The sequence below is a fragment of the Vicugna pacos genome, chromosome 20 (assembly GCF_048564905.1).
Source record: "Vicugna pacos chromosome 20, VicPac4, whole genome shotgun sequence".
NCBI classification, from domain to species: domain Eukaryota; kingdom Metazoa; phylum Chordata; class Mammalia; order Artiodactyla; family Camelidae; genus Vicugna; species Vicugna pacos.
This window is the reverse complement of record NC_133006.1, coordinates 25,877,241-25,894,433: the sequence shown is the minus strand read 5'-3', so window position 1 is coordinate 25,894,433 and position 17,193 is coordinate 25,877,241. Positions and strand designations below refer to the sequence as shown.

At 35.2% G+C, this 17,193-nt stretch overlaps 2 protein-coding genes across 4 annotated transcripts in view; one reads left to right on the top strand and one right to left on the bottom strand.

Annotated features, from left to right (window-relative positions):
• LOC102527007 (olfactory receptor 2B2) overlaps nucleotides 1–17,193 on the bottom strand; it is a 187,042-nt gene that overhangs the window by 6,429 nt on the left and 163,420 nt on the right. The gene's annotated exons all lie outside the window — the stretch shown is intronic.
• LOC102534298 (putative olfactory receptor 2W6) lies at nucleotides 13,596–14,546 on the top strand. Its single transcript, XM_006215376.3, has one exon. The coding sequence runs from the start codon at nucleotides 13,605–13,607 to the stop codon at nucleotides 14,544–14,546; it is 942 nt and encodes a 313-aa protein (XP_006215438.1). The 5' UTR covers nucleotides 13,596–13,604.

Below are 17,193 nucleotides of genomic sequence, written 5' to 3'. Positions count from 1 at the left end.
TACAAGTTAATGGTTTTAGTACACGCCTTAAAACAATACCTTTGCCTACAGGCAGGAATGTATGAGCTAATGGGTTAAAATCATATAAATTGACTGCAAGAAATAAACTCGTCGTCCACTCTTGACCTAGCGTCTTGCGGGCTAGAGTGAGACCCTCTCAACCCCAACTTGTCTTGTCTTGCTGTCTCTTTGTTACGTCTTTCCTTTTCTCAGTCCTGCAGCACAGATTTCTGGACCTGATCGATTGTCGGCTGGCTCCGACAGAAAACAAATTGAGACTTTTTATAGATTGAAAATTGTTTTTAATTAATAGCAATGGTTACTTCTGATACTAAAGTAGGAGTAAGGTTGGGAATGATCAGGTGACAAATTGAACTAGGGTGTGAATTTTTTTTTACAGTATTTTTTACCAAGTTGTAATTTAAATGAACAAAAATCACAGTTTAAAAAGAAAGTAAACAAAGGTCTAAAGAAAATATGAATAAAGGTAAATATTTATTCTGCAGAATGGCTCAAGCACATATAAATTGAAATTGTTTCAGAAGTCCTTACATTTAGGAATTACCAAGTAATGCACTTATCCAGGTTCTAGAAATAGAGAAGGATGTATTGAGTTTGTTATTATTATCCAGACACCAGTGCTGAGTCCTTTGAAAGAATTATTTCACTCAGTCCTCACAAGTGCCCTGTCAGACAGTGGTTCCTTATCTCCAAAGATACACAGATATAGAAACAGAGGCTTAGATAGGTTAAAATAGAATGTGTTGGGAAACTAATTATATAATGTGGAAGTCCCACTTTTGTTCTTTTTTTTTTTCCTTCTGGCACTACTACCAAAGATTCATATGCCTCCATTCTTACCACTAAGACTCATTTTTCAGAAATCTATATAATTAGTGTAGCTCTCTTCTTTTGCTTGGAAAGAAGTTCTAGAATATGCTTATTTGGTATGTTTTTCTCTGGTTGTCTGACTTTTTTTTTTTTAACAGAAGAAGTATTGAATATTGGAACAAAAGTCTGCAATAGTAAAGCAGTCAAGGAACCAAAGTCTGCAGCAGCAAGTTAAGCAAACCAGCTATGTTCTCAGTAAGAGAAATGTTATAATAACTAAAAAAGGCTGGAGATGATGGCAGATCTAGGAGGAAATGTGGGTAGGGACATATTCAAATTCTACTAAAGTTTAAAATGAGCTTTTAGTACTAGACTCCCAAGAGAGTGGTAGTATTCTAAGAAATAAAAGGGAATGCTGAAGCTTGCTCCAAATAAGGATAGTTATCAGAGTGGTTTCTTCACTTAATTGCATGCTGCCAAAAGAAACACATGTTTAGTATACATCTTCTTTATCCATTTATCTGTTGATGGGCACTTAGGTTGCTTTGAAATCTTAGCTATTGTACATAATGCCACTATGAACAATGGGATGGACATATCTTTTTGAATTAGTGTTTTCATTTTCCTTGGATATAAATATATATATCACTCAGTTATATATATAACACACACACACACACACATAAGCATGAAACAAGAATGAGAATCTGTTATTCACAGCATCAATGGGCCTAGAAAGTAGTATGCTTAATGAAATAAATCAGACAGAGAAAGACAAATACTCTATGTTATTACTTATATGTGGAATCTAAAAAATAAAGCAAATGAATATATATAACAAAGCAGAAACAGACTCACAGATAAAGGGAACAATTAGTGGTTACCAGAGAGGGAAGGGGGAGGGGCAAAATGAGGGTATGGGATTAAGATTATCCCTGCTCTTTTTTTTTTTTAATAGAGGTACTGGGGATTGAATCCAGGACCTTCTTCATGCTAAGCACATGCTCTACCACGGAGCTATAACCCACCCCAGTTATCCTCGTTCTTATGGTACAGTTCCCATGGTCTTTCAACTAAGAGACTAGTATATTAACCAGGGTCAATCCTCTAGGTTAGTCATAAATTCTAACTCCTCAGTACCATAAAACTGATGAAAATGCAGCTGTGTTTTAGAGAGGTCTTGGCACAGCTTTTAAATTTCCCTCTCTGTTTAAAAGCTTGTCAAATACTTATAGGGGAAAACTGCCTTGTATTTAGGCCTTCAATTCATTTTTGTCACTTTAGCTATACAAGAATGACACATTTCTATCCTTTCCCACCTCTGTTCCTATTAATGGTCCTTTCGTTACCAAGGCTGTTGCTTCAGAATCATACTCCTGCCCCTCCCTCAAATGGAAACCAATTGCTCTTACCTAAGTTTCAGGAGGAAGCTGCAAAGAGAAAAGCAAGAACTGGTTAAAATCAGCTTGGCCCAAGATGGCAGAATAATTGACTTCCAGTTGACCTTGAGCCTTATTACACGCTCATTATAATACATTAGCATGCTAAAAGACACACTCACCAATGCGAAGACAGTTGACAACTGCCATGACAACCACCAGAAAAGCCCATACAAGGACTGACAAGAAGTGCTGCATCAGTTCTGGGTCCAAACTATATCCTTGTTATCAGATGAATATTCCTCCCACTCTTTCTAATTCCCTCCCTTTTACCTCAACCCTCCTATATATATTATGTCTCCAACTGAACGGGGTTGAGAAGTTGATTTGCGAACTAAGTTCCCGCTTCTCCATTCTTTGGCCATTGAATAAAGATTGTGCTGTTCCAGTCTCAGCAACAGTTTTGTTATTGGCTGTGCAAATCTGAGCAGTAAAAGAATCCTCCGGATCTTTGCCAGGCTAGGACTCTGGCACAGGTCCAATGACCTATGCAGTAGTACTTTTACCAGGTAAAGATAAATTATCAGCTTCTCGCTTACAAGTTGCTTCTCGCAGCAACTTCAGAGAAAAAACAAGTTCAGCTCACTTTTTCACAGTTCTTCACTACATGGAATATTAACTGAATATTAACCTTGATGTCTGTTGTTTCAGTGGCTCTCTGATATTTTACGCAAGTGATTTCTTTTTTTTTTTTTTTTGGTATCTATTATGGCTTTTCAAGTTCTTGAAGACTTCTAGAAGCTATTTTATCTTGCTTGGAAGCAGAATTCTTGATTCAGATTTGAGCTAAGTTTGTAATTAATAGCACTGATTTTGCTGGTGTGGTGGCTCTTTGTGGGCAATGTCAGAGGTGTATTTACCATGAAACTGATGGAGGTTAATCTTCATAGTCTATCACTTGCATGGGCCCCTTCCACGTCTCTGGGAAGGAAGAATCCTAGCAATGTGTTCAAATAAACATATGGTTTTGTAAAATTTGTAGGGGAAAAAAAAGACTTACTCACTTTTCCACTCCAACTTCCCTCTGTAGTAATTCTCACGCCACTTGGTAATGAAGTAGCTTTGAGAATTTTTGTCATCTGACTAAGAGAAAGTTGTTTCAGGGATATAGTTATGAAGTTCACAATCATTTCTATATATAGATTAGTTGCTATAAGCCCTCCTGGTGTAGGAATGGCTTCTAGGAACACTCTAACTTCTGGCTCTGCTGACTTACCAGCATCATGACAGAAGGTGCAGGGCCAGAATGTGAAGATGTCTGATGATGCCAATCACCTGAAGTATGTGGACAGTGGATAGTTATTACACAGCTGTTTAAGCCTCAAAATGGGTACACAACCACTGTAAGGACTCCAATTAATGAAGGGGTATATTTTCAGAGACTTAAACAAGAATTCAGAACACAAATGAATAGAAATAATTTTTTCAAAAAGTTGATAAAGCCAACTGAAATCTAAAAGATGTTTTGCAATGCTCAAATAAAACAAGTGAGAAATTATAGACCCTTGACTTATACATACAAAGAATAGCTTTCATTGCCATTTATGAATTTCTTTGTTAAAAAACAACTCAGGAAAAACTTTAAGGAAAATTAATAAAATACAGAAAAAAATAATAAGTATGAATGCAGAAATTATTCAAATTGCATTTTCTTCCATATCTTATAAGAAACCGTAATTCATTAAGTGGAATAGATAAAATCTGAATAATGTCAGGGAGGGAGAATTTTTTCTCTACCTTCTGGGTTCTTCTGACTGCTTTAAGAATTAAATTGACATGAGACAGATTAACAGGAGAAAATCAAACAGAAGTTTAATAACATGTATACGTGGGAGAGATCCAGGGAAATTGAGTAACTGACCAAAATGGTCAACACTCTCACTTTAAATATCATCTTCATTTAAAAAAAAGGATGTTGGGGGTAGTGGTTTGAGACTTCAAAGGGAAGGAAGGCAATTCACATGGAGGTGGAGAAGCAAAAGGCAAGATGCTCCATGTTGTGCTCCACCTCTCAGAATGAAACCCTGTAGTAAGTGTGATCATCAGGATAATGGCCCCCAAAGGGGTCCACACCCTAATCTTCAGAATATGTTACCTTACATGGCAAAAGGGAATTTGCAAATGTGATTAAATAAGGATCTTGAGATGGGGAGATCATCCTGGATTACCTGGGCAGAACCAGTGTAATCACGAGGGTCCTGTAATAGGGAGGCAGAGGAGTCCAAGATAGAAAAACAGACTTGAAAATGTTATGCTACTGACTTTAAAGATGGAAGATGAAACCATGAGCCCAGGAATGCAGATGGCTTCTAGAAGTTAGAAGAGGCAAGAAAACATTCTGTCCTGAAGCTTCTGGAAAGAATGCAGCCCTGATGATTGAGGAGTCAGGCTCCAGGCCAAAGTCATTTGTAAAATTTTCAGGCCTGACTAAAGGCAATCACAAACCTGGCAGGCCTCATGGTGCAAAGCTGCTCTCTTCACACACTTGGTGCACACCCAATATGCTGCAGTCATTGGAAGGAGCTGCATCCTAGGACTCAGCCCTCCTTACCATCCCTACGCAATCCCCCACCCTCACTACCCAAGCATCTTCGGGAAGGAATGCCTAAGTAAGGAAAGTGGAAAGGTAGAACACCTTAAATTATTGCTTAAAAAGAGTACCTTACATAAAGTCCTACTTTCTGAATTTTCTTGAGAAATATAAATTACACATGGTAGGTATACCATCTATACCTAATAGGTAGCCAGTCTCATGAATTTCTGGTTTATCTCTTTAGTTTCTGGTTTATCATTACTGTATTTCCTTTTGCACAAAACAGCAGGTATATGGATATTTTATTATAACCCCTTCTTTCTTAGATGAAAGATAACATACAATAGACACTCTTTGCATTTTGCTTTTTTCAGTTAATAATATAACCTGGAACACTCAATATTAATTCATACAGATCTTTATTTAAAAAAAATTAAAACTTTTTATTTGGGGAAAAATATAGATTTACAGGAAGTTGCAAAAATAATAATACAGAGAGGTCGTGTGTACCAAATGTTCCACTGGGAACATTTCAAGTAACTGTAGTACAATGTCAAAAGCAAGAAACTGATGTTAGTACAATTCACAGATCTTTTTCAGATTTCACCAGTGTCAGTGTGTGTGTGTGTGTGTGTGTGTGTAGTTCTGTGCATTTGTGAAACCACCTCCACGATCAAGATACACATTTGCTCCACTACCACAAATACTTCTTATTTATGTTACCCCTTTATAATCACACTCATCTCTTTCTCCCCTCAATCCCCATCCCTGACTCCTGGCAACCACTAATCTGTTCACTATCTCTATAATCTTGTCATTTTGATGTTATATAAATGGAATCAAATAGTATGCAACCTTTTGAATTTTTTTTTCACTCAGCTTAATGCTGGTGACATCCATCTAAACTGTTGCATGTATCAGTAATTCATTCCTTTTTATTGTCAAATAGTAGTCATGGTATATATGCAGCATAATTTGCTTAACCATTCACCCACCAAAGAACGTTTAGGTTAGTTCTACATTTTGGGTATTGCAAATAGAACTGTTATAAGCCATAATGTCTAGAGTTTTGTGTGAGTGTAAGTTTTCATTTTTCTGGGATAAATGTCCAGAGGCGTAATAGCTGGGTCATATGGTAAGTATATGTTTAATTTCTTAAGAAGCTATTTTCCAGAGTGGAAACTAACAACAATATATGAGTCCAGTTTCTCTACATTCTTGTCAGCATTTGGTGTTATCACTATTTTTAATTTTAGCTCTTTTAGTTAAATATATGGTGTATCTCATAGTAATTTTAGTTTGCATTTCCCAAATGGCTAATGATGTTGAACACATTTCCGTGCGCTTATTAGCCATCAATATTTCTTCTGTGGTGAAATGTCAGTTATGTCTTTTGCCCATTTTCTAATTGCATTATTTGTTTTTATTGTTGAGTACTGAGAGTTCTTTATTCATTCTAATTATGAGTCTTTTGTCTGATATACGGTTTGCAGATATTTTCTTCTAGTCTAGAGCTGGTCTTTTATACTCTTAACAGAGTCTTTCACAAAGCAAATGTTTTTCATTTTGATGAAGTCCAATTTATTGATTTTTTTTCTTTTATGAATCATGCTTTTGGTATTATGTCTAAGAAAATAAACATAATACCTTTAGGTAGTCTTATTTTTCAGTTTATCCTTCTTAGAGTTTACTGAAATTCTTTAGTACGTTAGATGATGTTTCTAGTTAGTTTTGGAAAATTCTTAGCCATTATCTTCCGTATTTTGTTTCTGCTTCATTCTTTCTCACTTCTCCTGATACCCTAATTATTTATATCTTAAACCACTTGTGTATGACCTGTATGTCATTATGTTCATAATTTGTTTCCTTTCTTTTTTCTTTCTTGGTGTTACTCTTTTTTTTTTTTCTACTGCCAGTCACTATTCCTATGTTACGTTGTTAAACTCAAAGCGAGATTTTAATTTGCTACTTTACTTTTTATTTCTAGAATGTGCATTCTATTATTTTTATGTTTCAAGTCTCTAGTGAAATTCTCATGAGTTTGTCTTTTTTGTCTGTTTTCCTTTAACAAACTAATCATAGCTATGTTCAAATATTTGTCTACTAATTGCAGAATTTAAATTATCTAGAGGTCCCGTTCTATGGCCTTTAAAAAAAAAGTCTTGATTACTGGTCATATGGCATTGCGTCTTTCCATGTGTAGTAATTTTTGTCTGTTTGGGGGGAGGCAATTAGGTTTGTATTTATTTATTTATATGGAGGTACTGGGGATTGAACCCAGGACCTTGTGCATGCTAAGCATACACTCTACCACTGAGCTATACCCACCCCCTTCATGTGTACACTTGACTTTGTGTGAATGGACAACAGAGCACAAGATGACATTATTTTCAACCAAGGGGTTTCTTCAGGATACCCTTTAAGTAGATCACATAAGGGTTTCTTTTTCTTCCACTTTACTGTCCTCTAATTTTACTACCATATCCCCTCACATACGAATCACAATAAACATTTTAATTCTTTCATTTTGCTAAACCCCTCTAAATTTTTTCATTTCCTCTATTTTCTTCACTTAATTAAGAATTCTCTCCTAATAATCCATCTTTTAAAGTTAAAAAAAATTAACTAAAATCCAAGATAGAGTGTAATAAGTGCATTAAGAGTGTGACAGAACTGCAAATAATGAGCTTCTGGAATTCAGATGAAAGAACAGCCAAATATAACAAAGAGGAATGAGAGTATTTTCCAGGAAGAATATTTCAACAGAGTCTTGATTACTTTAGTATTCTTTTTAATAGAATGAATATTCCCTTCTGAGAGAATGTGATAAGCAAGAAGGCACATAGTTAGAAATCACAATTATTAAAGATCTACTTTATGTCAGGGACAATGCTCACTATTTAATATTTCTTAACTTATTTAACTTTTACAAAAGCTCTTCAAGGTAATTTTTCTTCCCAGTGATAGTAAATGAGGCTTTCTAGGCTTTAAGCCTGCATTGATTGTTTCTCAGCTGGAGTTTGAGCTAATCTATCTTCAAAGGCTATTCTCCCTCCCTTTTACTCCAAATTATTTTCCACAGATAATTCAACTTTCCATTTTTTATGGAAAATAGTGAGTAGTTGAATGCACTTGGAGTATAAAGAAACAGAAGCTGTTTTAGATAGAGCTGGAAATGTAAATTTGTCCAGAACCAGCATCAATACTCAGAAATCTATGTATATTTCTCTAGGCAATGAGTCACTTCAGGACTTTCAGTACTGGCAATGCAACACCTATATTTTGGAAAGGCTCCTTCTGCAGTGAAGTGAAAGATGACTTTAAGCAGCAAGATCCTAGAGACTAACTAATGAACAGGCTCTTGTAAAAAAATCTGGCAAGAGTTAATGAGGTACTGGGCTAGGGCAAGAGAAGTGGAAATAAAAATGAGGTATGAAAGACATGTTATGGTTAGGCTTAGAAACTTACTGAATATGAGCATTCAGGGAAAGAGATGGCTCAGGAAAATTGCAATATTTTAAGACTTACAGACTGGAAAAATCACAAAGAGGTGAAAATCAAGACAGCAGGTTTGTGAAATAAAGTTTAAAGAAGTGATGAACATTTGACATCAAATTTTATGAATACAAGCTATAAAATTTGATAAATAATCTGTTATTCACTTCCACAAAAGCTACAATGATAACAGATTAAATTACAGTAAAAGAGAATTTGTCTGAAGGTAATTGCATTTGATGGAAGAGATGACTGACATAGACTTATAAATGTCATTTCTTATGAAAATGAATGTATGTATATATATGTATGGCTGGGACATTGTGCTGTGCACTAGAAATTGATACATTGTAACTGACTGTCCTTCAATTAAAAAAAAAAAGAAATGCAAAATGTTATATCCCTTAGTGATACATAGTATTATTACATTTTGACAAAACAAGAAAAAAAATGTCATTTCTTTCTCTGATAACATTCTATGATGTCATATCACAACTGGGAAGTATCTCTTGTTATCACTTGTAACTTTGGATTGTATTATTTTATTTCACAGAAAATTGGTTTGTATAACTATGGTATTTCCATCAGTTACAAGTTTAAAGGTATTTGTAATGGGTTAGGGTTGGTGATGGGCAGGTGTGAGGAAAAAGGATAGAAGTGAGATAACAAAAAAAAATGTTTAATTGCTTTTCAAGCTTCTTTGACTAACAATTCCACATTCTTCATTGAGTTAAGTACTCCATGAGGCTCTCATCTCCTTCATTTCTCAGAGGGGCTTATTATTTCAGATAGGAAATTCTTGAGAGCATTAAATTCTCTAGGTATTGCTGCCTAGCTTCCATGAAAAAATATTAGGTTGATATGGTAATATAGGCTAATAACTTAACGTAAGTATAAGAAGCAACTCTCAAGGGAATGGCTCATCCACTGTGCCAAGAAGTTTGCTGCAATAAAGAATTAATACTGATTATTTCTGATTGCTCATCTATGTATTTCAATATTTGTTGACAGACAAAAGTCATTGTATGCCATTTTTTTATAAATTAATGGAAATAATATTATCATTGTTTATAGCTAGTATATTCCATCTCTACTAATATAATTAGTATATTAAGATTATATTATATGACATGAATAATTTTTACATTTAAAGCATAGTATTTGACATGATAATGACCAGATACGTTCTGTTTTTACTTGACAGAAGTATACAGAAATGGTAACTGAAGTTCATTGGCCATGGGATACTAATAATAATGGTTATTAAAATCTAAAAATATTTTAAATGTACAAAGCACATTTAAATGTACAAAGCACATACTACAAGTACCTCATGTATAGCAATTAAAATCTCTAGTTGTAGAGGTGAAATGTGAGATTTATCTCCCATAGAAGCTTTTGACAGCTAAATATAGAAAACATGCTTTTGAGATGTAGTTGTTTCTGTATTGTTCACCTTACGATTGTAAGAGACAGTCATCTGAAATACCACATATATACTATTATTTTTTCTTTTTTTAACTAAAATATGCTCATTTATTTCTAATTATTCAGCTGAAGTCATTTGTCAGTAATATAGATAGTAACTTTCTTGAGATAGTTTTAATAATTTTACACCAAACCAAGCAAATTGAAATGAAATTATTTTAATTTTTTGGCCTTTTTTTGTTTTTGTTTTTGTATTAATTTTAAATGTCAAAATTAATCTCTCTTTTTTCAAGTTAATCTTTATTATTTTGGACCCTAAAGTTGCATGGAAAATTAGCCTTAAATAAACAAACAGTAAAGGAATATGAATACTAGTACTTCTCTGCACAGTATGCCCTAAACAAGTGGTAGATCCTTGCACATGTTTTCATTGATTCTAGGTTCTATTCTGAATTGAGTATGAGGTGGCAAACATTCCATGCCTTAATGCTTATCACCAACTAGTGGTCTTGATGAGACCCAGTGAGGAAGATTTGGTGCTCTCTCTGAGTCTCTCTCTTGGATGAATCTGTAATGTGTGTGTGTGTGTGTGTGTGTGTGTGTGTGTGAGAGAGAGAGAGAGAGAGAGAGAGAGAGAGAGAGAGAGAGAGAGAGAAATAGTTTGTGTATGTGTGTGTCTGTGTGTTGGTAAGAGTGATACTTCCTCTGAGAATATCATATGCTTTCCCAACCCCTGTTAGAGATAATCAGTTCAGGGAATTTTTGAAAAAGTTTTACTCCGTAGGGGGAGGCAGGGAAGGAAATATTTAATCCCATATCAGCTCTAAAACTCATATAAAGTTCTTCTTTTTCACACGTGAATCCTTTGGTCTTTAAGTGTTCCCTGTGCTGAATGTGCACCAGAGATACCCCCAGCTTCCTTCAGCGTGCTCCTTATCTGTCTCTGTATCTAGGGTGGAAGAGGGTATGTGGATATTTGGGGTCCTCACGTGGTTTAACTATTGTGTGCTCATCAACATTCTCTCTTCATTCAGATTCATCTCTGCTGGGAACTGTTGCCTCTTTATCTTCTTCCCTTCTCATAGATTTCCTACATGTCATCCTTCTCTTCTACTTGTTTTCACTCTAGTCATCTCACTTGGACTTCCAAGTGAAGGCCTAAGAAGGAGAAGGAACTGTGGACATGGCATTACTGAGGTTGCAGTCAAATCTGGTAAGTTATTTAGTTCTTTAAAGTTCAGAAAGGCAAGAATGTAGCCCTCACAAAAGGAAGGCTTGGTAAACAAGAGCAGTGATTAAATATTGATGCGATAATATGAGGAGAAAGGCAGACAATGGATGGATGGTTTAACCACCAGAAAAACTTTGTATCAGAATGAAAAATTCATTAGAATAATTTTAGTTGAATACTCTCTTCCTTTGTGGGACATTTGGTTGATTTGAGAAACAAGAAAAATAAAATAATTTGGGTTTGTACTCTATAGTTGAAAAACTTTCACATACACACATACAAACAAATACTTACACAGACAGAGGGAAAATTCAGAGTATGTTAACTGTGGAATGAGACAGTCACTGTCCATCACAGTCACCCTACATTCCCTTCCAGTAGGGCCAGATGACTCCAGGCTGAGGCTCACTCTGTTTCTGTGCCCAATGTATACAGAATTAACACATCCTGGCAGGCAAATCTTAACTGTATTTCTCATTTTCTGAATAAAAATATGACTTGTTTATCTTTGCTTATACTACCATGAAAGCTACCTGCCTTACTCAATTTATAAGTAATAAAATATATTAAAGTTTGTGCAACAAATCAGAATAAATAGTTACAATCTCAGTTTTACAACTTATTTATTTTCTTCATATACAGATTTGTATAATTGTTGTTTTTCTTAACTCTACAGTTAGATTCAAGATTAGTGGAGTCATATCTGGAGTAAAATTGCCAGAGTCTCAGTCAGTTCCATGTACCAGCTTTGTGATCTGGGGAAGTTTGTTTCATTATTCCCTTGGCCTCAGTGGCTTAATTTGTATGTTGAATAATTAAACTGCTGACCTCCTGGGGCTACGTTGAGAATAAAATGAGGTAAACTATGTCAAACGGTCGACATTAGTGCCTAGCTCATGAGATCCATAAATATTAGTTACATTAATATTTAAATGGTTTGTATTCATATTATTATTTTATTTTTTCTTTTGTATTTGAGATATTTTAATATATTTTAAGCATATAGAAACTTATAAAGACTAGCAGAAAAAATACACATACTTCACCATTCAGAATTAATAGCTATTCCTTATGGTCATACTTCCTTCTAGCTATTTGTAAAGAAATAAGCCATTATAAACATAGAGAAAGTCACAGGTTTTGATCTAGTTTCTTCTCCAGAGACATCCACTATCATCAGTACCTTCTAAGTTCGTTTGTATATATATGTTTTTTCTTAACTATTGTATAATATGTATATATACTTTAAATTTCCATTTTACAAGAGGTGGAGGAAAGCCCTTAATGCTGTCTTGATTATAAGTGTTGGTTCTCAGTTATCCAATCAGTGGATTCTCTATACACCTAGATATTATCACATCCATTCGTCACCACCATAGAAGCTTGTTGCAGCCTCTAGAGTGATGGCTTTGACAATCTTAGAATTTCCAATAAGTGTCAGAGTTTTAATGTACAAAATTTTAAAGCTGTTGTTGGGAACACATGCCACAACATGGTTTAGTTATGGCAAAGTATTCTCAGAGCAGTAGATTTGAACTTTATTTTGTGCCCCAATGTACCTGAGAGATATAATGCATTCCCTTTTAATAAGAGTCATAATTCTATTAATTCTTACTAACTGCTCAGGAAAACATGCAGAAGTATTAGAATGAAACTTGCCCTTAGTTAGCTTTACATTAGGCAATACACTCACCCTAAGACATAAAACCACTGCCAGATAATTGAGAGTACAAAGTATCACAGAAGGTATAAAATCATTTAGTTCTATGGGACCATAAGATGCAGATAAATAAAATAATCAATGTAGGATTCCTGGAAGTGGAGTTCTTTTTGAAAATAAAATGTGAATAAGAGGCAAAGCAAAGGTATTGAAAGAACTTTGAATATTAGTCCCATTTGGATTGAGTTCTAATAGTTGCTTTTTTCTATCTTTTTCATCTTTACAGGAAAGTATTCCCAACTTCAGAAAAGCCACCCAGGAGTAATATTACACCTAGGTGATGTGAAACATAATTTTATCATAGAGGTTTAGGATAGGGCTGGGTAGAGAGGGAGGGGATATATTAGGATCCTGCTCCAGTAAATAGAACAAATGGAATCAACAGTGTAACTATAAACAATAATGAGATCATCTTCTCCCTAAGATTTTGCTTGATCACTTGAACTCCCTTGAGTCTGGATATGACTCTAGGATTACCAATATTAATGAGAACATATTTAGAATGAGATTTCACCTAACAGCAAGCCAGGTTCTCTGATCCAGAGACATAAGTCACTATTCCTATCCACTGTTTACATATGATTAGAAGAATTCAGTGCTTCCCTATTTAAAAAAAAAAAAAAGGAAATGACTTTGAGTGTTCATTTCCTTGTAAAATATAATCAGCTTTGAAAGTAATATTTTACCTCCTGTGAAACTGAAAACAACGATGCAAAATATTGGGGGGGAAAATCACAGATTCTCAAATACTCTGCTCTTCAGACCTAATAATGACTAACACCTATTGAAATTCTGGGTCAAGCATCCAGCATTTCCAAAGAAGTTCCCCTTCTACCATTTTACTAGTCGTTCTATTTTGAGGGAATATATCTACACTCTTCACAGATACTCACCTCTCTCCTAACAGGTAATATATGGTCACAGGTGATGGAAAAGGACAACACAAGTTCTTTTGAAAGATTCATCCTCGTGGGCTTCTCTGATCGTCCCCACCTAGAGCTGATCCTCTTTGTGGTTGTCCTCACTTTTTATCTGCTGACTCTTCTTGGCAACATGACCATCATCTTGCTTTCAGTTCTCGATTCCCAGCTACACACACCAATGTATTTCTTTTTGGCAAACCTCTCATTCCTAGACATGTGTTTCACCACAGGTTCCATCCCTCAGATGCTCTACAACCTTGGCGGTCCAGATAAGACCATCAGCTATCTCGGTTGTGCCATTCAGCTCTACTTCGTCCTGGCTCTGGGAGGAGTGGAGTGTGTCCTCCTGGCTGTCATGGCATATGACCGCTATGCTGCAGTCTGCAAACCTCTGCACTACACTGTCATCATGCACCCACGTCTCTGTGGGCAGCTGGCTTCAGTGGCATGGTTGAGTGGCTTTGGCAATTCTCTCATAATGGCACCCCAGACGTTGATGCTACCTCGCTGTGGGCACAGGCGGGTAGACCACTTTCTCTGTGAGATGCCAGCACTAATTGGCATGGCCTGTGTAGATACCATGACCCTTGAGGCATTAGCATTTGCCTTGGCAATCTTTATCATCTTGGCACCACTCATCCTCATCCTCATCTCTTATGGTTACATTGTACAAGCTGTACTTAGGATCAAGTCAGCTGCTGGACGAAAGAAAGCCTTCAACACCTGTAGTTCCCACCTCATTGTTGTCTCTCTCTTCTATGGTACGATCATATACATGTACCTCCAGCCAGCAAACACTAATTCTCAGGACCAGGGCAAGTTCCTTACTCTTTTCTATACAATTGTCACTCCCAGTGTTAACCCCCTGATTTATACACTGAGAAACAAAGATGTTAAAGAGGCCATGAAGAAGGTACTAGGGAAAGAGGGTGCAGAAGTACAGTAAAAAGTCATCAGATTTGGGGATTGTCTTTTGACCCAACTTCTATACACGTTGTTAGAACTAGCAAATAAAGGAATATTCTGACATTACAGACTAAAGAGGCACTTACTGAGATGGGGAATTCAATGGTTTAGCTAAGTTGAGAAAACACAATATTCCTGAGTTGACAGTCACTTGTACTCCTCTCAAGTCCGTGTAAGTCAAGTATTCATCACTAGGAGGGCTCCAATCTAGGATCAAACAGTGACCTATGCTTGCAAAATACTAGCCATGAATGTAGACACGAGGCATTTTGTACCTATTCTAGCTTCCATCACAATGATTTGTACTTAATAGCTCCTCAACATATATGAAAAGAATGAACTTAACAAGTGGTGAAGAAAAATACTTATTTTATCTAGGAAGTTCAAATGAGCTTTTATAGTGCCAAATGGCTGAATGAGAGGCAGTATAAATTATTCAGTTTTCTAGCACTTTAGTATCTTCAATAGTATAACTTACATGTGGCTCCTGCATATTTTGAATTATTTATATAATTCAGTTTAATGGTATTTATGTTTGACTTTCTGAGGCAACAGAGAATAAAGAAAAAAAAAATACAAAGCAAGACCACGATGCATTTGCTTTATAGAGAAGGAAGAATTTATTGTTCATATTCAATATTTGTTCATGCTTTATTAATGACCAAAGAAGACTAAGGGTCTTCTTGCTTAAAACATTTGAAGATTATTAATCTCTATTTTTTCCACATGTTATCAGGATAAACTTGGATAGAGGTAGAGAAGAATGAGATGAACTCTGGGGAACTGTTGGAATATTTATGATTGATTATTCTCTGGATGTTGAATTTTTCATATTTACACTAATGACTACAGTACCTCACTAGTTACAACAATTAAATGATGTGCATTAAATGAATGAATCTTAAAGGCAGACATGTTTCTTCAGACCTGAAATATTATAAATTGGATGACTCCCATCTCATCACCTAGGAAAACATATATTATGTTGGAATTTCTGCAAGTGAATAAGTATTCCAAATTTTGGGAGTATTGACTGTGTTATCATTAGGAACTGGAGTTAACAATTTCTCATTTAAGCCCTTTCATAATATTTAAGAAAGTTTAGGTTAATCTAGAGGCCCCAAAAGAAATACCAAATATCTAATAAATTTTTCTCAAAACTTATCATTTTCAGACATAATGTGTATATTTTCCTATTTTTGAGCACTAACTTTTGAGCTTTGTCCAGATAGATTAGATTTGCATTTTAGATTAGTTAGGGCTTGTAAGAATGGGTTTGGGGTTTAGTTTTGATTATTCACATAAGAAGGTAGAAAAATTAGAATATATTGATTCTTCTTAATTTATAAACTAAGTAAAAGGTGATGCTGAGCTCTGATTATGTTTACTGCAGCCCATGTACAGAATATGGAGACTTGCAGCTTAGCATTTCTCATCTCTCCCACTAAAAAATGACTTATAGTATGTGTCCTACTGGCATAAAAATATACTATACATTTCTACATAAATGAAAAGTCCTTTTCAAATCAGTCCCTATTGAATAATGATTACAATATTTTTTAATCTTATCTCTATGCTATTTAGATACATATTACATTAGAATCAATAATACCTTGGAGTAGGGGCAAGAGATTGAGACAGAGTATAAATCTCTGTGGACATACTGATTTTGGAAGCTCCCTATGGGATTCCCAACAAGTTCCTTTCAAAACTTCCCTTTTCCCCCCACAAGGGGTAATTTTCATAGCACTCTTCTCTAAAAACTTTAGAACCACGAATTAGAGGTTATAAGGCATAATATGTATCGGATCTCGAGGGGAAAAAAGGTCACTTAGTCCTTAATAACATTATGATGGCTCAGCATCACCATTTACTTAATTTATAGTGTAGTCTGAAAAGTTTACCTAGTTTACTTACTTATGGTTAGAATAATCAAATATATTCTAACTGTTCTGCCATTTCCTGGGAATAATAGGATATTCTCCATAATGAAAATAGCAGAAACATTTCATTTTCATCCTCTGTAGATTCTTCCCTTCACTAATCTGTGCTTCTTCCTTATGGACTGACCTTTTACATAGAGCAGATGGAGGTTTGGGTAGAAATGAGCATCAGGATGCAATCCACTGTTCACAATTCTATTTCTCTTAGCTAAAGTGCTTAAATTTCTTCTAAGAGAAATAAATATTACATACATGCTTGTATATGTGTGTGTGTTTATACTCACTGTGACTTTAAATTAAAAGCCATAAGAAGATAGCTCAATAAATGCTTACTAATCAGATTATCAGATCATCTTCCATCTTGTTGTCTTGATAGGCAGTACAAAGATCCTGAAGATAAATTAACCTATTTTATATTTTGTCTATATTCACATTTTGCTCTCCGCATTCACTCATTCAGCAGATATATATTGTGTCAGGCATTGTTCTGGGAGTACTAGAATAAAACACACAAGAAAATGGCCATTGCATTGTGCCTACATTCCAGTGGATAAAAGAGAAAACAGACAAATTTTAAAAAGAAAACTTATGATAGTAACATTTATAAGAGTTGTGAAGATAAGTATAACAGGGACACGTTCTAGGAAATATGGGAGGGCTCCAGTTTTAAATGGAGAAATTCGA

What these genes read in the sequence shown, in the direction of transcription:
- LOC102534298 (XM_006215376.3), top strand. Translation starts at nt 13,605, where the DNA reads ATGGAAAAGGACAACACAAGTTCTTTTGAAAGATTCATCCTCGTGGGC.